General features: G+C 42.1%; 1 protein-coding gene across 4 annotated transcripts in view; it reads right to left on the reverse strand.

Annotated features, from left to right (window-relative positions):
• Positions 1-1,674: 1,674 nt before the first annotated feature.
• The window catches only part of PLEKHG1 (pleckstrin homology and RhoGEF domain containing G1), a 223,414-nt gene continuing 202,837 nt past the window's right edge, over positions 1,675-22,251 (reverse strand). For all 4 annotated transcript variants that reach the window (XM_059940997.1, XM_059940996.1, XM_059940998.1 and 1 more), the window contains 5 exons: positions 19,955-20,050; positions 18,288-18,326; positions 16,170-16,192; positions 10,612-12,232; positions 1,675-5,129 (listed from right to left, as the gene is read on the reverse strand). In XM_059940997.1, the coding sequence (XP_059796980.1) occupies positions 4,201-5,129; positions 10,612-12,232; positions 16,170-16,192; positions 18,288-18,326; positions 19,955-20,050 (2,708 nt within the window). In that variant the 3' untranslated portion in view covers positions 1,675-4,200. The remainder of the gene's footprint in view (positions 5,130-10,611; positions 12,233-16,169; positions 16,193-18,287; positions 18,327-19,954; positions 20,051-22,251) is intronic.

Here is a 22,251-nt window from a genome sequence, read left to right on the forward strand (position 1 = left end):
GGGCCCAGTTGCTCCGCGGCATGTGGGATCTTCCCAGACCAGGGCTCGAACCCGTGTCCCCTGCATTAGCAGGCAGATTCTCAACCACTGCGCCACCAGGGAAGCCCCCACAGTTCTTAATAGTGATTTTTGAGCTGAGTGTTGAGGACCGGGCAGGTTTTCTCCTGGATGGTAGTGGGGGGGTCATGCAGGCAAAGGGAGCAGCTCCTATAAAGGCAGAGACAGATTTGGAGGACTTTGTAGAAGATTGGATTCTATTTGTGTTTAGAAATATTATGCTGGCTAAGATTTGGGAGGATGGAGGTGCACAAGTCTGCAAATGGGGAAAACTGGCAAGACAACCAGGTAGGAAGCTAGCGCTACAACATCATCTCTTATGTTCCGGGCTTCAGGTAGTTGAGCACTTCAGGCTAATCTTTACCATTGAAAGAGAACTGGGAGTCCTTACAATGATAAGGACTTTGCTGTTTTTACATCTCTTGCCTAATAACAGTTTGTTCTTTTGTTCCCTTGGGATCATTAAGTACTGAGACCTGTTCAAGGACGAGTGTTTTGGCCAGGCTGAGATCCCAAAATGGCTTAGGCCCAAATGGCTTCCTCGCCTGTTTCTTTCTCCAGGGATCTGCTACCCTATCGGCTTACAGGATGATTTTCACCTTTAAATTCCATCCTCAGATCTTGGAGTCACCTCATCAGAAGCCAGCCCCAAACAGGCTAGATCTAATTTTTTTTTTAAAGGTGGAAATCTGGATTTTCCTGTTAAACCTTTGTAAAACTGTACAAACCAGATTCAGACTCTGGGCCACCAGTTTACAGCCTCTGATTTAACTAGTCTGTACAAGAAGGAATCTGCTTACCCATGGTCTTGTGATGCTTATATGGGGAGCCACACCTTGCCATACAAACAATAGAATATTTGGGGGCTTGTATTTGCGCCGTAGAGCGGATGATTTACTTACTATCCAAGCCCTGTTCTTTTACGTTTGAGCTGAATAAACATGGTTTTAGAACTAATGAAGTGGAACTGCTTGTTTCTCTTCCTTTCCTATTGTATGATGCATTGTGAATAAGCTATTGTCTGGAAAATCAAGCTTTGTTGTTTTTCATAGATACACAAAGTGGGCTTTGCCCATGGGCTTGCACCACCAGAGTAAAGTAGGCAAGTTTGCCTTTTGGCACCAAAAAAACCTCAGCATTCTGGGCCCTTCCCCTCCACCTCACCTGACTTTAACCCCACAGCTGCACGTCAAGCTACTCTATGATCTTCTCACACCATCACAACCAGTTACCTGGAAAGGCACTTGGTCTAAAGGGAATTTCAGAGAGGGGTATGATAATCCCAGGCTAAATTCAATATTTGAAAAGTAATCAAAAGATATAGAAAATGGTCAGTCACAGGCCACTGAAACATGGTATGTCATCACTACCCTGAACCATTTTCTTTTTTTTTTTTTTTGGCCATGCTGCTCAGCTTGCGGGATTTTAGTTTTCTGACCAGGGATTGAACCTGTGCCCCCTGCGGTGGAAGCTGAGTCCACTGGTCTAACCACTGGACCGCCAGGGAATTCTACCCTGAACCATTTTCTGCACAGCTCATAAGGCGAAGTATTATAACTGAGTATAGTTCAGAAAAATCTTGATCTTTCTAGAATTAACACATTAATTCACACTATATTTTACTTTGTACTTTACAAACTTTATTAAATAATGAGCATTACTAACTTTCATTATCATATATACAGTATTTAAACTATGTTTTCCTAGATGCATGGTTTTTTGTTTGTTTTTCTGGGGGTTTTTTTTTTGCACAAAGAATAGAGTAGGTGAAAAGTGAACTTATAAAAAAAAATTGAACCTTCAGTACAGAGACTTAGTAAGAACTTGACATCCATTTAAGTACATATAACTCTTTTCCCCCAATTATATACATCCCTACCCCACCTCCCGAAGAAACTATTTTAAACAAAAGCACTCATTGAATAACTTTGAGGGAAAATACGAACTTGAATATATATATACACACAGATCTCAAAATCTGTATCCTGGCTGACAGAACGGATGTATAGAACTGCAGATTTGTCCTAGAACCTAAAGACAACCATACAGACATTTTATACAGTATGACAGCAGCCTCCGTGCAGTGGGGTGTGTTCCTATAAGTGACATCAAAGTCGTGCAACCGGACATTGGTGTGGAGAATTAATAATTTCTGAGAGTAACACACCACAGTAATATGGATAATACAGAATTTGGGTCTTACAAACCAAAAAGCAGAGAAGTGGGAAACTGCATTCCTGGGACAAGAAAAGTCAGGTAACTTTGTTTTGTAAACGCCCTTACAAATACCTCTAGCAAGTCTGAGAATCTATACTCAGATACAGTGCTTCTCTTTTCTGATACTGCTTATTCTTGAAAACTCATATCATGTTTAAAGAAGGGCAATGAAAGAAGGAATGGTTCCAGAACAATGCTCGTCCATATGGACTTTGTTTTCTAAGCTACAAGAAGAAAGTACGGTATGGAGAAAGAAGAAACTTAGGGTATTTTTGGTTACTTAAAAAGGAAAACGAATGCCTTAGGTACCTGTGTATAAAATAAGGATGGTCACATTTTATGTTTTTAAGAAAAAGAGGCATAGCACTTAAAGAGAGAAAAAGAATTATGGTAGATGTCACTGATTCAAATCAATATCATTGCTTATCTTTAAATGAAAAGCCCAGATCCCCTTTCCCTACACAGATTATCGTATCTTTTAAGATGAAAACTGACAGGGTGGGGAAGAGGCCACAGAATGTAAAATGGCTTAAAGTGAGAATGCGAAAGCCACTGTTCGAGAAAACATACTTGTTACATTGGTTGGAGTCTTCAATAAAATATTTTTATAAAGTGGCAATAAATCTGCCTTCATTTTTCTCTTTAGCTTCTTTAATTTTGTGTTTTACTCACAAGGTCTTGCTTTTGTTTTTGTTTCCTTCCATAAAGAGTTGTATTAGTACATAATATCACAATGAACCACTATTTAAAGACCATAATTACAACTTAAAAGATGTGATTAGTCAGAATTTAGTAACCAAAGATTCTGCTCTTCTATATGCCCCCAAACAATGAAAAAAGACCCCCATATTATGACTGGATTAGAAAATAAATTTCACTGCAGTCAATAAAATTCTCAAGGCTGGGACCAGGTCATTTGGCTGAGTATAAAATTCATGAAAGGACATCTGAAAAACTGCTCTGGGAAGAGTAGCTTTAAAGCGCTTTGTTTTATTTTAGTTTATGGTTTACTTTGTGTTGATTAGAAACAGGCACAAAAAATAGTGAAGGGTTCTTTCTGTCCTCTCCCCATCCCCAACTGTCATATAATGAGATAATCAAATTGTACCCAGATGTCAACCCATCTTTTCTAATAAGTCAATTTGCATTTTCTTGCACTTGGTTTTAAACCATTAAGGGAATCATTCATTTAACCCCATGAAATGTAAAATAAGTGACGAGCAGCACATTCTCCAGGCCTTGTTCAGGAAGACAGGGAAGGATTTTTGCTTACAGAAAATTGGTCATGATACATTCTAATTTCCAATAGTTACATATTTTCTGCCTTATAATGAACTCGATGCAGGAATGCCAGCATAGAAACCCTAAAATGGGCACCTAGACAATACTCCAATTAGAGATCCCTCATTTAAGTTATTCTAGGGTCTTGTCACAAATTTAACAAAAATGTCAGAGGTAAGCATAATCCTTTAAACAGCTTTAGTTTCCTTTCTTTTTAAAAAACGTGAAAAGTCCTCCTTGCTGCCTTTGAGTCCTAGTATACCTGTGGCTTCTGGATAATAGGAAATGATTATTGCATTTCTTAAAGTCTGGGCACTAATTGTCAGGATATGGGAAAAAATACCATGGCCATCATGTTTTTAAAAAAAAAAAAAAAAAAGCCTAAAATTTTCAAGTAAGATTGACTTACATGAAACATGAAGACCATCAGCATCAGAAAACACAGTGTTAGATGCTAACATTTGCTACAGTACAATCCTGGCTGGATCGCCAGCTGTTTCAAAAAGTTGTGCTGTTAAAGAAAGTATACTTTACATCTCTGGTTATTACAAAACTGTTCTAGTCTGGTACATACAAAACATCTCTCAGTATCTCTAATTCATGAGCACAGTAAGAAGTTAATTCAGGCAGCTACTCTTAAGAACCTTAGGCAAAGCTGCTTGAACTAAGACACTGGAATTTTTCCCTTAGAGATTGGACAATATTTTGCTGATTGGGAGATGGCCCCTTCCAGAGATAGTCATTCAGTTTGTCAGAATCATTGTATGATGTCAGATATGGTCCAAGTTTGTTGCTTATTGGCTCATCTTCTTCTGACTTGATCTCCACATAGTCATCTTCATCTCCTTCAGTCTCTTTGAAATTGGAAAAATAGTTCTGGGTAGCTATTTGGGCACTTAAAGGTAAATTTCTATTTACTACCAGAACTTTCTGCGAGTCCTGGAGTGTGAGATCTGAGTGTTTTTCAGTGCCCTGTTGACCTGAGTCAGCAATACCTGGCACCAAATCCTGGTGACTCTCCCACCTTGAACTTCTGTGTAAAGACAGCGGCTGTTTCTTTCCCATTTCGCTAGGGTAGTTGATGGAGTCCGCGGACTTGTTTATCAGGATGGAGGAAGATGACTGAGACCTGTTATAAGGCTGAGATTTAGCACTGATTCCTTTCCGTCCCAGAGAGTTGTAAAGATGGCCCTGACAGGAGTTCTCTTTGTTGGGCTGGCTGACCACCACGCTGTGTCTCTGCATGGAGCCCAGCAGAGGCTCAGAGGTTTGGAGAGAAGGCACAGAGCAAGCTGCGGACAGTTGTCTTGGGGTACTTTTTGTATTGATCTCTAAAGTGGGATATTTTGACTTCAAGTCTTGCTCTGGCCGGGGACAGAAATCTGCTAACTCTCCATTACTATAGGTTGAATGCAAAAGCCAATCCTCGCTACCGTGTTGGGTGTGGGAAGGTGATGCAGAGCTGAGGTTGGAGGAGTCTTGAGGGCTGGCCCAGCCATCCTTCTGAGTCTTAAAGGGGGTCTCTCTGAATACGATCTGGTCGTACAGTTGGGAATACTCAGCGATCCTGGCACCTGGAAGGCAAATATTAAAATGATAAATATATACAGGATCATTTCTACATGCAAAGATGTAAAAAATAAGAACGTTCTAACAACATATTAAAAAAATTTAAACAGTAGACAGGACTTTTAAGTTTGAGGATAAGAAATCATCAAATACTAAGCAACACAAACTAATAAAATCATCCCGTTTAATAAAAAAGCCACCTAAAACTTCATTTGATCTAATTCTGGATTATTTTATTTCAACAGCAGGTCTGCAAACGTTCCCTGTTTGTAATGACAATTTCTAGTGTTCTTTACAAGCATGGAATAGTGTGTCAGTGCTAAAAACAGGCAACATAAAAATAAGAAAGTCAGCACTTAAACCCTGGTCAATGAAAAATTACTCAAGTAGTCATTAAAAGAAGCATGACCACAATCCACCCTGCAATGGCTACCCCCGTCTCACCAGTCTTGATTGCTCTCAGACAACTACTCCCAGCAGAGTCTGCTCCCGGCGGCTGTTCCTGCACTTCTTGTTTCCAGGCAGCCCTCCACTGCCACTGTCTCGGGATGTCGACGGGAGGGCCTCCCTTCAAAACCACATGTAACTGACTGATCCATACATCCTCTCCTATCACTGAGAAGCCGGGCACTGAAGTCTATGCTTCCAAGACATTAAGAATGAACCATCCCGGGCATACAATCGATAATCTAATGCTCTCTAGTACTGTTTGCAGAACAGGGTTTTACCATTATTTCCACGAAAGCTATTGCCACTTCAAATTAAGCTATGAGGCCACTATCCTCTCTACTTCACTTCTGAGTACAGACATCTCTAAAGACATTAACAGAACCATGATATAGATACAGAGAATTCTCTTGGGCCAGGAATGATTAAAAAGAGAGAGCCCAGAGATGTCAATTTCAAGAGCCGTGTCCCCACACCTCCCAATCCAGGTACCCACATGATCACCCTAGAATCAAAGAATTCCACGAATCCTATAAATCACTCAGACCACATCTACGCAGTCTCTATAGAGGGCATCTATTCTATATATGATGACCAGCAAGTGACATTATAATTTTTTCCTCTTTAAGCTATTTATATTTTTAGTAACCTGTTGTTAGTAAATTATTCCTTGAATTTAAACTAAATATTTAGTTGAGTTTCTGCTGTTTCTTTCAAGTTTGCCTTCTATGAGGACAGAAAACAATGTGCTGTTGTTCTGTGTGCCCTTTAACTGCAACCCCCTCAGATTACTTGCCCCTTAGTCCCCGGAATCAGAATAAACAGTGTTTATCTTCTCATTACAGATCCTACATTCATTCAGATCCTTCAGACTTTCAAGTCCAAATTCCTTGGAAGGACAGAGATTATTAGTTTAGAATTTGTAGTAACAAAAACTTGAGCTATTACTCCTTAAAGGGCATAGTAAAGACTCTCAATACCAATTAAGATTTGGTAACTCCTTAAGAGACTGAAAGTCTACATGGACACCAAGGTGCCCTTGTTAGCCATCCTGAAATATACAACGTTTCGTTAACTATGAAACTCAACTGATGTTAGCTGGACCTTTAGGCTTGTCTTTGGTTAGCAGTCCCACCTCAAAGTCAAGACGGTTCTTCCCAAGCCATTCTCACCTACACTGTGGCTCTGAGCCTGATCCCACAGCTGAATCAGGAAGGCTTTGAACTTCCACAAAGTTCCAAGAAAATGACAATTTGAGAGAAAGCAGTGAGAACTAATTAAAAAAATTCAGTTAAACTATTGCAGCATCAAAATTTAACTATCAAGTCTTGTAAGAACAAATAGCTCTTGACTTTAGAACATGGTGGCCCAGATCATCTGAAACCATGTATTATCCAAAATATCCATAGTATTTCTCATGCCTTTTTCTTCTTTATCACACTCTCTTCTTCTTCCTTTGCTTAATCAAATCCTATTTACGTCTCAAGACCCTCTATAAGCTTTATCACTTCTATGAATCCTTTTCTAACTGATTTCTCTGAAGTCTTATATGCACCATAATACTTAGCTATTGGTTGTGTATGCGTGCATGCACACAATCTTGTGTTGCTAGTTATTGTATCTAAGCTGGTTTATTATTCCATCTAGTCCATGAGCTTTTAATCTTGGAGAACAATCCCCACAGAAAACCAAGCATAGCTCTAGGCAGAAATTGGTCTCAAGAACTACTTAATTACCCAGATAATTTTTGGACTGCCTCCATTTATTCTAAACATAGTGTTAAGAATAAATGTGCTCTAAGACTATACCACTGAGAGTGGAAAGGCAGCCTACAATTTGGGCATAGCAGGAAATGGGGAAGCAGGAAGACAGCCTTTAGTAAAATGCTATGTAAACATATATTATATATTATAGACAACTCATAATGGGCACAGTTTATCTTTGGATAATAAAAAGTTGACCATTTATAAATTTGGAATAGAAAGTACCTCACAAGTAGACAATATACTGTGCCGATCTAAGTTTTTGTTTTTTTGGTCTCAGGTTGACCTTCTAAGAGAGTCTATAACTTGCTTGATGCCAACATGAACATGAGACAAGCTTCCAGAGCAATGGCTGTCATTAAATAGATACCCTTAGTCAGAGGTACAGGAAATAGCCAGCCCAAGATGACACTTCTAGCCTAAAAAGCTTAGTATTAGTCAGCTGGATCAAAACTCCCCCTTATTCTTAGTTCTGGCATTAATAGTCCTTATAGAACATGTACATTATCATTATGCGACAACGTCAGGGCTATCTCTGGTTTATTCCTCTTTTGTAAGTTTAGAAGGTAGAATTCTTATCATTCCAGATAAAAATTTGAAGTGATCCTTGTTGAGAGAAGTATGAAATATACTGTTTTCAAGACAGAGATTAAAATCAACATTTCTGATGTTGCTTGGGATGTAGAGCAAAGCATAAAATGTTATTTTGCCTTCCCTACTTTACACAAGGAGGAAAATTCCTCAAGCCTGTATGGAGTTTTCTCCCACACAGAACATCACCAAAAAAACAAAAAGGGGGGGGGACCCCAAAGGCTTCCTTGGCCTCAAAGACTATCAGGAGGGAGACATGATGGAACAAGGTGGCCGGCATGCCACAACAGGCTCCAAAAGGTGGGAGGGACTAGACCTGGTTGGGTGATTTACAGGCGGAAGTCTGGCCCAGGGCCTGTAGACCCCGGCTAGAGAGTTCAATAAAGGTACTGGAGAGTTTCAGCAGGTGAATAGGGCGTTCCTCCTTCCGCACAACACCGAGAGCAAGCTCCTGGCAAAGTGGCAAGGCCCATACGGAGAAGTCTGGAGAATCGGTCCATTCGATTACGACGTCCTGTGCCCAGATAAACAAGAGAGAGAAAAGGAGTCATCACGTCAACTGATTGAAAGCCTGGTGGGCACAGGAAGTGGTCTCGATCCACCCAGATGGAAGATTCTTCAGGTCTGAGAGATGGCAGGCCCTAGGGACACGCTCCTGCCAGCCAGCAGGGGGAGATACTGGCTGGCTCAGAAGATGACTCTGGAGAGATCTTCTCTTGGAGAGAATGTCGATAGTAGCCCACCATGTCAAGAAAGGGCCCAGACACAGAGCTATGATCCTACAGGAGCCCAAGAAGACACGAGTAGGCAAAACAGAAAGAACAAACAAAAAGCGGGGGAAAAAAGCAAAAGAAAACCCCAAAGGGAAATCTATTAATACTTAAAAGGTGGGTAAAAAAGACTATTCAAGGTAGTTGTAAGCCCTAATGATTCAGTATTGAAGACCTTGCTTCTACCAGGGTTAGAGCTTCGCATGTTAATGGATGGTCCATATTCCAAACAACCGGCCTCAGGCAATTACCACTTTTTAAACAACAGTCTGATGGCTTAATCAATCCATCATCATCGGAAACCTTAGTATTATATTTTCTCTCATTCTGAGGCACCCTAGCCCAGATTCAGTCAGTGGTTGCATTGCCAACACACTACTGGTTCTAGTGCCATCTGTACTCCAAAACAGTCCGCCTGCAGCTGGAACTCAGTCACTTTTTCTATGTGTAACAACAAACCAGCTTAGCAACACTAGCATTGGAAAAGGGACTAATTCAAGCATATTATTGCAAGGAGAAAAATATATGCGATCTAGTCTCTCACATTCATATAAAAATCACATTTAATCTTTATCTAACTTAAAAAGAAGAGCAAGTCACAGAGAGTCTGTAAAATCCTTCAGGTAACATTTCCAGGGCTTAACTTCCCTATGTGTTAAGAAATATTACTGTGTGATTAGCTCTGGAAAAAGAGTAAACTTAGGTAATTCTTAAACACTCCCAAACTTAAAAAAATTTTTTTCCTACAGATTCTTGTCATGCAACTTGTGGAGCCATTTAGGACTTGGATACCCGCTTCTGATTCTCTGGTTTCCACCTAAGAAAGCAGTCCCAAAGAAAGGAGGTAGGTGGCATCAAGTTGGCCGGATGAGCCATGTCGCCACCAAGCTAACCAACGAAACATGCCCTGATACTGAGCCATCTGGTGTTTATTTTTAATTGGAGAACTGTCTCTTCTCATTTGATACAGAGACAGTCCTTTGTCAGAAGATCTAGGGCAGGGATTCTTAAAACAGGATCAAAAGTCCACACTTTAAAAAAAAATTCAGTTCCTGGGCCTAATCCCAGAAATCTCTCTGGGTCTGGAGGCGAAAAACTCCTCAGGTGAGAGTCAGCACCCTCAGGTATCTTTCTTTCCATGACAATCCAGTGCTTAATTCACATCATGCCCTTCCACTGAGAACCCTGTGTAATTTATCCAGGGGATATGTACTTCTTTACAATAGAGAAAAAAATCAAACTGTGATCGTCTCATTCCTAAACCCTAATGGTACCAATATCACGCATGTGATCCTGGTTTGGTTCTGCCCAAAAAAGGAGGCTTGACTCAAAGAATTAAACTTCTTGGAAGCATACATGAGAATACCAAATGAGACAGTATTAAATGCATTACAGCAGCTATTCAAAAAAAAAGCAACTAGAAAACCTAACATGCGAGAAAACAGCCGAGTTACAGTGTGAACAGCTAAAAAAAACCATGCAAAAAGGCCTCCTTTTTGTCTTTGTTAGGATGAGTAGGCATTTTTGTTAGGATTCCGGAGCAAAGAGCAATCCTATTCCGTATTCGTCCAAACCTTAAACTCTTACCCTGCTACCCAGCTACCCCTCCTAACACACTGAAACGGAAACTGATGGCTATTTCTCAGCTTTAGATTATATTAGAGAAAACTGCTTCAAATATCATATCTGGAGCAATGATGTCACAGACACCAGGAAACCCTCCAGACCCGATCGCCTCCCACTGGTGAGATGTGGCGGGTGCAGGGCCGGCCTCATCTGTGCGTCAGTGAGTCTGGGGTCTCTCTGTGAGAATGAACATCTGGGTGACAGCACCCTCACGGTGCTAAGGATACTGCGAACCAGAACACAGCTCTCTCCCAGTCCTCGGAAGGAGAAGGGCAGCGCGGGAGACATACCGATGGCGGGCCCGCCCTGCTTCTTTTCTTCTAGGATGGCCGCCAGGTCCCTGGGAACCTGCTTCTGCAGCTGGCTGCCAGGCGGCTGCTCCAGCTCCGGGCTTTTCACCTTTAACAGCTGATTTGCCTTCTTGATCTTCTGACTGTACTGCCTGGCCATCAGGAGAACCCTGCTCCTGGTCTTGTCTGCGTTGTCCGCGCCGGGGTCAGGGTTCTCCAGGTCTGCAGGGGACAGGCTGCTGCCAGCCACGTCGTAGGGACTCTCCACGGGCGGCAGGTCACTGACCAGCGGCAGCCGGTGGAGACTCTGGCAGGAGCCGTCTTTGGAGGCCGGGGTTAGGCCAAGCGTGCAGGAGGCCGGCCCCGGCCCGTCTCTGGGCGGCACGAGGCGAGCCCGGCCCGCGGGCAGGGGATGTGGGGAGCGCGCGCCCAGCTCCGGGGCGCTGCCCCCCAGCGGCCGCTCCTGCACGTCGTCTTTGCTGACGGGAAACGCCGCCAGGAGCCGGTCTCTGGCTTTGACTTCGTTTTTCTTGATGTAATTTTCCAGGTCATTCCAGATTTCGTCTACTTCTTCAGACAGTTTATCGGAGATGGACCGATCAGCGATGGACAAGTTGCAGCCGAAGGAGTTATAGAACAAACTCAGATAATCGTTGTCGGAGGGTCCCGGGGGGTAGGGCGCCTCGTCCTCGCTGACCTGGAGGCTGTCCTGGGAAACAGAGGCCCTCAGACTGTCACAGCACCCCAGGTCGGCCTCCAGGCCCAGGAAGGTGCTCCTCTTGGGCCGCTTCAGGCTGCTGCACTTGAAGTCCTGGGAGGGCGCATCTGGGAGCCCGATGGTGTCGTAGACGTTCTCCTCCACCACCTGGAGTTCGCGTGAGCTTTGGTTCCACGCCTCCCGGCCGGGGGGCACACCATCTCTCCGGGGCTGCAGAGGGCTCTTCTCTGGGCCCGCTGGCCTCTTTGAGAAGGCCAGCTCCGGGGTGCTCTTGGGGCGAGCAGAGTCCCTGGCTGATTTGGGGGGAGGGGCTTCAGCTTCTTCCCGTTTAGCCACCATCAGTTTCAAGTCCTCATAACTTATGTTATCATAGACATGGTCTATGTCATCAATGGTCAACTCTATAGAGGACCCGAAGGGAGTCAGCCCGCCCCGCCCCTCTGTTTTAGGGTCATCCTGCAGTTCCCTTCGGGAGCTGTACTGAGGGCTGTCACCGTCCCTAGTTCTTATGTCAGGGGGACACGTGTTGCTCTCGCCAGCACTGCTGGCCCGCCGCACAACCCTGTGGCCAGAGCTGGGGGTCTCCGAGGACTCGACCTGTCCCACGTGCCAACTGCAAGGTCGACTGGAAGTGCTATCTTCACACAGTCGGGCAGAGTTCAGATCTGAAGATGAGAAGGATGGCAGGAACATCTGATAATCATCTTCGTCTTCCTCGTTCTCCTGCGGAGACCGTCGACTGGGAAACAAGGCTTGCCGGATCTGGTGGTCTGTCCAGATGTTTCTGACAGCCCCGCCCCCACGAAGCACGCTGATGATGGCAGAACTGCTCGGCTGACTGTTCCTCTGGGCGGGAGACGGCCCTGCTGAAGTCAGCTGGGGAGACCCTTCCTCTCTGGAAACCTGAGGAGGATAGAAACATATCGATTGAATTGTAGCACCACAGGACACATAACTTAGGATGTTCTCCTGTACTTACACATTGCCTCTCCCACTAGACTATGATATCCTTAAAGAAAATGATCAGTAAACATTGTTGATCTTAACTGAGTTGAAAAGCACGTCAGATTTTTTGCAAAAGGAGCAGAAAGGACAGGAACTGATATTTGCTTAAAAATAGGCTAGGCCATTTGAAGACATTCTCCAAACTTAATGTTCACAATCACTCTTTGAATTAGATATGACTGTACCAGTTTCACAGTAAGGAAATCTAGGCTCTTCGGATTCAGTAACATGTTCTCCCCCAGCAGTGGAAAGGCTGGCATGCAAAGCCAGGTCTGACTCCAAATACCTTACCCCACTGCAGGGAATTGGCTACACACAGAAAACTTAGATATTTCAAATAATTCCGATGTGTTCTTGGGAAATAACATTATATAAATGAACATATATAGGTGTCAAGGGCCATGGTATCTGATTTCTATTTGGGGTTTGATTCTTAGCGGTCTTACTGTGGTTTCCGGTGTACGAGAAACACCCCTGTCGGTGATCTGACTGCACCCCCAAGGGTTTTCCTTTAAATCTGCAGACCTGCATGAACCTGACCAGCACTGCCTTGGTTTATAGATTCTAGGCAAAAGAGCCTTTGTTGCAGGAATTTAATTTAATCCACTCCTGAGCTAATGAAATTTTTACTTTCTTTCAAAATATCTTTAATTAAGCAATATTTAGATGCCTATTAGGAAGTAAAATATGAGTGACATTAACGATTTTTAATCAGAGAAAACAATGGGTCTGTTATAACTTGGAACCTTTCCTGATGGAGCTCAATTGTGCAGACAGGGAGTGGATTGCCCTCTGATGCCCTCTGTGGGTATTGGGATTAGCTTCAAAGATTTGAAAGGGTTAAGACAGGTTCAAACTAATTAGTACCAGGGATATATTTTCTGGTCAAAACACTATAGTAACCTATTGGAAATGTCAAATTAGCAAGAATTTTTCATCACTGATCAATGAAATTGGGATACATATTACCTTGGAATATTCACCTATTAATATGTCTGTCTGTCTGCTTACCTGTCTGTCTATCAGGGAGGGCAAAGATAAAATTTTATCCTGAATGAATGTTGTTTTTCTATTAAAAATTTAAAGCTAAAAACGTCTAATTAGTCATTTAATCTTTTGTTCACTTTTTTCAAATAGTAAAAATGTGGACTATTTGAAGAGTAGGAATAAATGAATATACACACATATAGATATATGTGCACACATACAAATACATATATCATATTATATTTTGGCTCTTCTGTTTTTTTTCTTTACCCTTTAATATCTCTCCCTTTTCCTCTTACTCAGACTGCATTGGTAAAATGTTTATAAAATATAGGTACCCAGTAACTACATTTTATAAAATAAAACAAGTTAGTATTAGCTAGTTAAATCATGATCAAACACTGTGGAAGTGTAACAAAACAATTTTGTGAACAGCCAGAAGTAATACCTTCTTAAAATCTTTCATTCCAGAAAAATTCCCAGACATTTTAGAAAATTAGAAAACCTGAACTGTTAATATCAAAGTATATTTTTAAGGTAACTACACTTTTTTTGTTTGTTTGTTTGGCCACGCTGCGTGGCTTGTGGGATCTTATTTCCCCAACGAGGGATCAAACCCGTGCCCCCGGCAGTGGAAGTGCAGAGTCCTAACCACTGGACTGCCAGGGAAGTCCCAAAAGGTAACTACACTTGAAGTGAAGTTAGCAGTACTTCGGAAGCTGAAATTTTATATCAAATAAATCGTCAGGAGAACTGAGGAAGCTCTTAGATTTAGAAATAATCAGTATATGGATTGGACACAGCACAGAAGTATGTTGTGTAGATCCCTCGTGATGAACATTTTTCCACATTCTCAGCATTATGGTTACTTAATAATAACATAATAAGAGCTAATTTATGGGGCACTTGTCTTGTGCTAAATACTGTACTAAGCACATTAAAAAACATATCACATTTAATCTTTATAACAATTCCATAAATTAGGAAACTAAGTCTTGGTAAGGTTTAACAACTTGCTTACAGTCATACAGCTTATAAATGGCAGAAATGGATTTGAACCCATCTTAACCCTCAGTTTATATATGAGCTAAATCTCTCTCCCTCTCTCCTTCCCTCCATCTCTCGCTCTACACATACACACACACACACACACACACACACACACACACACACACATAAACACGGCTTTAGAAGGTATATTCTAGGAGAAATGTTAATCTCTTTATCTCTTTAATCTCTCCCTGCATTTAGTATACATTCATTTTTGTTAGGAGATGGAATTTTACCACTAAGAAAAAAGTACATTGGTGTTTTATTTCTTTCTTGTCTTCAGATTTTATAAGGTTTAGTTAGTCCCCATATGGAGACTTGATCACTATCGTAAAAGTTTCCGAGAAGCTCTTGAGATTGTATCTCTAGGACTAATAGAGCGATTCCCCTAGCTAGTACTAAGCCAGGCTTGCTCCATGAGATCATAGCTTGGCTGCCTTACAAGGGCACCGTCCCAGTGTTTGTTTATGAAAACAAAGTACATTTAAAAAATCAAAATCTCATGCCATATTTCAGAACAATGAACCAATTCATGTTAATAAATTTCAAAAGCTTCCAAACAGAAATATGTACTACCTGAAAAAAATCCACATGCCGTAATTTTAAGCAAATAGCTTTGAGATAAGACCATGTTGATTTTTAGACATTTAGGCGTCTAAACTGAAAGATACATTATTTATTAACAGGGTCACTTTGGCCCTGTGCCAAGGAGTGGAGCACCTAGAATCGCTGGGGAGATTTTCACAGCCACGTTGCTACAGATACAGAGCATGAAGCAAGAAGCTGCACTCAGTCCCCTAAGCATTGTTAGGTAAGCCAGTTGATCAGTAGGCATACTGGATGTGGTTTACCCAGGTCAGGATACAATATGCGTTGTTCATAGGTAATAAATTTGAATATACATCTTCTAATACAACATACCATTTTTATTCTGCCTCTCCTAACCTTTTATTGGAGGGAGAAAAATCAAAGCTTGATATAGTGAAGTTTCATTATACCACATATGATCAAACCTCTTATACCAGCAGCAGGACCATATTCTTAGACGGGCATCTGTGTGATTGAAGTCTGATGCTTTGAAAAGGGAGCAAATACTCAGGATGCAAGAGCCTCAGTCATACATGCACAGAGGCACAGGGCAATGTGGGGTGCACCACACTAGCCCTGTGTGGGTGTTACATCTTTTTTTTTTAATTAATTAATTTTATTTTATTATTATTATTTTATTTTTAGCTGTGTTGGGTCTTCGTCGCTGTGCACAGGCTTTCTCTAGTTTCAGTGAGCAGGGGCTACTCTTTGTTGCGGTGCGTGGGCTTCTCATTGCGATGGCTTTTCTTGTCGCGGAGCACGGGCTCTAGGCACGCAGGCTTCAGTAGTTGTGGCTCGCGGGCTCTAGAGCACAGGCTCAGTAGTTGTGGCACATGGGCTTAGTTGCTCCGTGGCATGCGGGATCTTCCCGGACCAGGGCTTGAACCCGTGTTCCCTGCATTGGCAGGCGGATTCTTAACCACTGCGCCACCAGGGAAGCCCGGGTGTTACATCTTAAGATAATAGCTTCTGAATCGAGAGGTGGGGCAGAAGGATGAAGAAATCATTGCCTTGGCTCTGAGAGATGAAGCTGGGGTGGTGAGGTGGAGGGAGAGTTGATAAGGACGAGCCCTAACTTAAATCTATTTCAACATGTAAAATAATTGTTTACACTTGGAAGATTAGCTGGAGATGAGATATATAAGGAAAGGGTAGGTATAAAGGGCACTTAAAGTAAACATTTCAAAATAAGAAATGTAATAGTACTAACCTTTTGGATGTCTTGTGCTGTTTCTGAAAAATAAAAGTTTTTTTTATTTTTTAAGTTTGAGGATTAAAAATGTCTCTCTCATATACATAGGTAAGCATTCATATTTTATAGGTCTTTTAAACTTATTGTTAATAACTGAAGCCCAAGCGTCTCTGGGCTCTTTAGACCTAATTTTTAGAAAATGCCTCTCAGTTATCTAAGTATAGATCTTGTACTACATGTAAAACAACCATACATGTATCTGAGTGATAAGTATCTTCCTTAAATCCCTGAGAGCAATGGACCAGTTCATATTAATATGTTTCAAAAGCTTCCCCCCACCCAAATATATATTACCTGAAAAAAAAATCCACATGCCCTAAGCCATGAAACTCACTTAAACATAAGATTATGCTTCTGTTAATTTTTAAATATTCTATTGGCTTTAACTGAAGATACAGCACTTATCAACAGGGTCACCTTGGCACTGTGCTAAGGAGGGTGCAAGAGGAATTGTGGGGAGAGATTCACTAGCCACATCCTCATAGATGCCCTTACGATACTCTGATCATGTGTGTCTCATCTTTCCACGCTGTTTAGTTACAGAAGCATTGAAAGTAAAAAGTGATCAAACCCTCTCCACAAATTCCACCCATTAGAGGTAGCCACACTTAAAAGTTTGACGTTCATCTTCCCAGGTCCCATGCCTACTGCCCCAATCCCACAACAATGCACAGTTTTTTTGTTCTTAAAGGTGCAATATGCAAAATTGAATTTCCTGCTAAATATATGTAGACACTCTTATCAGTAGACAGATATGTACTTGACTCTTTTTGATAGCTGCAGAATATTCCATGTAGTATTCAAGAATTTACTACAACTTTTAAAACTATTTCCCACTAGATGGGCATTTTATGTGGTGTCTTGTTATAAACTCTGCAAAGAACACAGATACTCATAGATCTGTGCTCACTTGGGTGAGCATTTCTATACAGGAAGTGTACATTGTGAAATTTCTATAGGTGAAAAATTTGAAATTGTTGGTTCAAGAGCAAATACACATTTTAAATTTAAATGGGCATTAACAAATTTTGCTCCAAAAAGGTTGCAGAAATTTATACACCAACAGTTTCAGAGTGCCTGTTTTTCTTTTCTTTTGGCCAAGCCCACAGCTTTCTCCCCTCCATTTATCTCATTTAAATGTATGATTTTTCTGATCACTAATATAGGAGACCATTTGTAAATTTTATTGGCAGTTTGTGTCTCTTCTGTGAAACTGCCCGATTATATTCTCTGCCTTTCAAAAAAGAGTCCACATCTACTGAGCCCACATGCCACAACCACTGAAGCCCGCGTGCCTAGAGCCCAGGCTCCGCAACAAGAGAAGACACTGCAATGAGAAGCACGCGCACCGCAACAAAGAGTAGCCCCCGCTCGCCGCAACTAGAGAAAGCCCACGCATAGCAACAAAGACCCAACACAGCCAGAAACAATAAATAAATAAAATAAAATATAATAAAATAAATTTATTTAAAAAGAAAAAAAAGAAAGAGTCCTTTGTCCTTTCTTTTTTTAAATAGATTTAATTAATTAATTAATTAATTATTTGGCTGCGTTGGGTCTTTTTTGCTGCACACGGGCTTTCTCTAGTTGCAGAGAGCAGGGGCTACTCTTCGTTGCGGTGCGAGGGCTTCTCATTGCGACGGCTTCTCTTGTTGCGGAGCACAGGCTCTAGGCATGCGGGCTTCAGTAGCTGCGGCTCGCGGGCTCTAGAGCTCAGGCTCAGTAGTTGTGGTGCACAGGCTTAGTTGCTCCGTGGCATGTGGGATCTTCCCGGACCAGGGCTCGAACCCATGTCCCCTGCATTGGCAGGTGGATTCTTAACCACTGTGCCACCAGGGAAGCCCCTGTCCTTTCTTTTTGATATATGGGATTTCTTAACATCAACATTCACAGATAGTCATCTTTTTATGCCCATTATCTATGCTGCAAACATTTTATGTCATTCAGCTTTACATTTTATAATGGGGTTAATCAAATCTGCCAATCTGTAATTCATCTGGTGTTTATTTTTTTGTGTATGGTTTGACTTAGTGGATATCAACAAGAATGAAAAAAGAAAGGTATTTTAGGACTTACCGCTGGTCTTCAAAACTTTATGCGATCTTGAGGAAGGTTCTGAGTGAAAAAATAAGGCCAGCATCATTTGCAAAACCAAATCAAGTTTTTTTCCTTATAAGTGAATTATTAGCTTATGGGCAAATGAATTGAGCTCTAGAAATTTTCTATCAAATTCATCTAAATCCTGATTGCTTAGAGATACTTAGCAGCAAGACATTCACTCCATCAAAACTGTAGGATAAATATTAAGCTGTGCAATCTGGAGTCACCTAACAGAAAACCAACCCTACCAACTAGTAAAGCAATGTTCTGAGCTTTAACTACCGCGTATAAGCGGATAATGTTCAATTTTATATTCTTCTGCCAGAGCCCTACCCCAAGCTCCAGGTCTCAGATGCCAACTGTCCGTCTGACATGTCCCCAACATGCCCATAGACCCAGCGAACTCAACATGTCCCAATCTCAGCTCACCAGTCTCCCCCATCTGCTCTTTCATTTGGATTCTTACCTTAGTTGTCACTCACATTACCCTCCCTAGTTAGCGACCAGGACATCATTTTAAGTTTCTCCTGTTTTCATCCATCATGCTCTTGTGGGATCCCAGGAACACTCCACCCCAGTCACCACTGTCTTATTCCAAACCTTTACCATCTCTCGCCCAAACTAGAGGAACAGCCTCCTACCAATTCTCCCTGCCTACCTCATTTTCCACATCGAGCCAGAACTCTCATTTTAAAAGGCAAACATTTCATTGCTTAAAATCCTTCCATAGCTTGCAGGATCAAGTTCAGACCCTCTGCGTGGCCTACTTGGCCTTCCATGATCAGGGCCCAATCTGTACTTCCAGCCACATCTCTTTCCGATTGACCTTGCCCACCTCCACCTCTGGCCCACCTTGCAGCCAGGCCAAACAACTGGCAATAGTTGTCTGATCTAAGGTACACTGGCTCAAGTCTCAGGGCCTTTGCGTGTGCTATGCCCACCCCATCAGGCTCCTCAGCCCGCAGATTCCATCTGGGGTACTGGTCCTCTGCTCTGTACGGCCTTCTCTCTCCTTCCTAGAGGGTTGACCTCTCTCCTTTGTCTCCCCGCTCTTTCCTCCATTCAACCTCTACCACAGCTCCATTGTATGAACTGGTATTTATTCAACCTTTTTTTGACTCTTCCACTAGACTACAAACTCCTTGCAAGCAGGAATCCTGTGTATTATTCATACATTCCCAGTTCTTAGTACAGTGTAGGACATTAGGTAGATACTCAATAATGCTGATTTAAATGGAAAAAAAAAAATCTGAGGGCTAAGGGGATACTACATGAAGTCTGGTTTAACAAATGTGTGTTAAAATTTTAGGTTTGAATAATCTTTGGGATGTGTCATTTACAGGATACAATTTTTCACTAGCGACAGTAAATAGCATTTAAGTACCTGCAGGCCAATGGTAATAACATGCTATACAAAGTGAACTTAGTTGATTGACATGTTTTTTTATATTCACTGGAAAGTAGAGAGTTAAGTAGAAAGAGTTTTAGAACCAAAGCTTGAGAGCCCCGCCTGGAGGCATTCTCAAAGGTATTCAGACTGGCGGTGTGCTCAAAAACCGGAAAGAATATACCTTTTTGTCAGACTGAAAGGGACTTTCACGACTAACGCCCCATAATTATCTTGATTACCGCATCCTATTTACCAGATTTTCTTCTTAGCCGATATGGAGCAGAGCCATCTTTAGAGCCACAAAAGGCTTTTGTCTCTCCCTTGGGACTGTAACAGAAGCCTGGGTAATCTGTAAAGTAAGAACCACATGCATCTATAAGAATGAAGTGTCCCATGACATCTCAGAAAATGGGCGGGACTTGTCTTGGATACCTATGGATTTATTCTTTTTCCTCAGGCATGGTGGAATCCCTCCTGCCATAACGGGTGTTGAATATGCATCTCCAGACTTTCTGTTTACTAACTGCTGAAGTGTGTTAGCAAGCTAGGCCACACCCCCTTCCCCAACCCCGCCCACACCCACCAGGCACACACAGGCACTCTTCCTCTGTACTCTTTTTTTTCACTCTCTGGCAGAGAGAGCTATACCCAGTGGCTCTACTCTTACTAGAAAGTTAGTTCAAATGTGTAGGGTGTGATAACTTCCTACTCTCACTCAGACTCACCTGCAACTCTGAGACCCACAGTGGTCAGTCAATTCCATGAACATAAAAATCCCTGCAGCTGAACTTGCTACCAAGGCCCCCGACAGACTGCGGCGATGGGCCACAACAGAGGCCCTGTCAAGGTAAAACCAAATGGAGAATTCCCTCCAGGTAGCAATTTTGTGAGGCATTTGTGCCCGGCGTGGCGGTGGAGGGAGACGAGCCCTTCCTGCCCCCGCGGAAGCTGTCTTCCTGGGCAGCAACTCTCCATATTTTTCTAGACATGGCTGCTTTGAACATGTGATGAATGGTTTAGGTTCTCTTCCCAGAGAAGGGGTTTTCATTTTATTTCATCTAAGGGGTACACAGGTTTTGGATTAAGAAAATCTGGTCTAATCCTAAAGTCATAGCATATTCAAAGATCATCTGCACCCTAAAGCCTGAGGGTAAACAATTTTAGGACATAGCCGTAGACTGGCGTTCTTCAAATTGGGGTTAAGGCTCTTCAAGGGCATCTGAAGTGCAAGAAAGTTCTGAGGATTGTTAAAGACCACATATACTTCTCCAGTGTCAGAGGCCATTTGGTCCAATGGACTGGCCTACTCTGTTCACAGCCAGCTGAGACCAAAGTCAGGGTAGGGCAAGTAAGGCTATTTTCCTAGGCTGAGCTGCCCCGGCCCAGGCCTGGCCTGGCAGAGAGGCACATGGCACCGATTAGAGGCTTCACATCATTCTGTGTGCTCACAGAATCTTAATGGTGTCCAAGAGCTAGCTCAGAGCCTGGGAATAAATAAACAATGTTGAATGTAGCTACTCACATTGAACAGCTGACCTCTCTGGATCCCCATCTTCCTCCATCTTTTCTCCTAATTCTCACATGCCCATCTGTGGCCTTGCCTTCTCTTCAGAGTGCCCATATATATTATATACATATATATATTTATATAAGAAATAAGGGGTATATTGTACAGCGGCTGGAATATAGCTAATATTTCATAATAACTAGAGTATAATCTTTAAAAATTGTTGTACACCTATAACTTATATAATACTGTAAATCAGCTATACCTCAGTAAAAAGAATCTTAGAGAGACTTCCACTGAATAAAATAAGCGGATTCAGAGAACACAGGGCAGGGAGCCCCAGCCCAGCTCTCTTGTGGGGATCACCTTGCATCATTTCTCAGGATCTGATGGACGTGCCATGGGGGAATCTCAGTGACAGTGGCCGTGCTCATTTTTCTACTTCAGTAATGTTTCTTTATTCCCCCCCCCCCCCCCGGAGAATTAACAACCAGCAGGCTGGGGGGTGGGCTGGGGTAGGGTGGGGTAAGTGAATCAGTGTTTGCTCTTGGGGAAAGATTCCTCAAAAGTAAGTTACTTAGAAAGTTTTAAGTAAAAGTTTCTGTCAGACCTGGCTGTAAGTCTTTAAAGCTATTGCTTCTTTTTAAATTCTATTTAATCTGGGAGATAACAAGGATGTGATAAGTGCTTCGAACAGGTCTTATTTTATAAGACCTCACTTATATTTATTCTCTGACTGCTATGAGAAGTCCAGAGACACAATAACATATGTGGGGCAGTTGTAATTTTAAAATGTGAGCTGCATCAGGAAAACCAATACCTATCTAGTTAGCGTGATTATTGCAGATAATCAACATAGATTTTCCGCTAATGGAGTGAGGTGGGAAATGCATTGTGGGACCTTCATGTTTGGTGGTGGCAGAGGTGGGGCAAGGGTGACCCTGGAAGCATATCTTACATTGTGAGTTGATGCATAGACCAGTGGCAAGCCATCAGGGAGCTCACAGATGAACCGAGAAATCAGTGTAGAAACAAGCCAATGG

The sequence above is a fragment of the Balaenoptera ricei genome, chromosome 12 (assembly GCF_028023285.1).
Source record: "Balaenoptera ricei isolate mBalRic1 chromosome 12, mBalRic1.hap2, whole genome shotgun sequence".
Classification (NCBI taxonomy): Eukaryota; Metazoa; Chordata; class Mammalia; order Artiodactyla; family Balaenopteridae; genus Balaenoptera; species Balaenoptera ricei.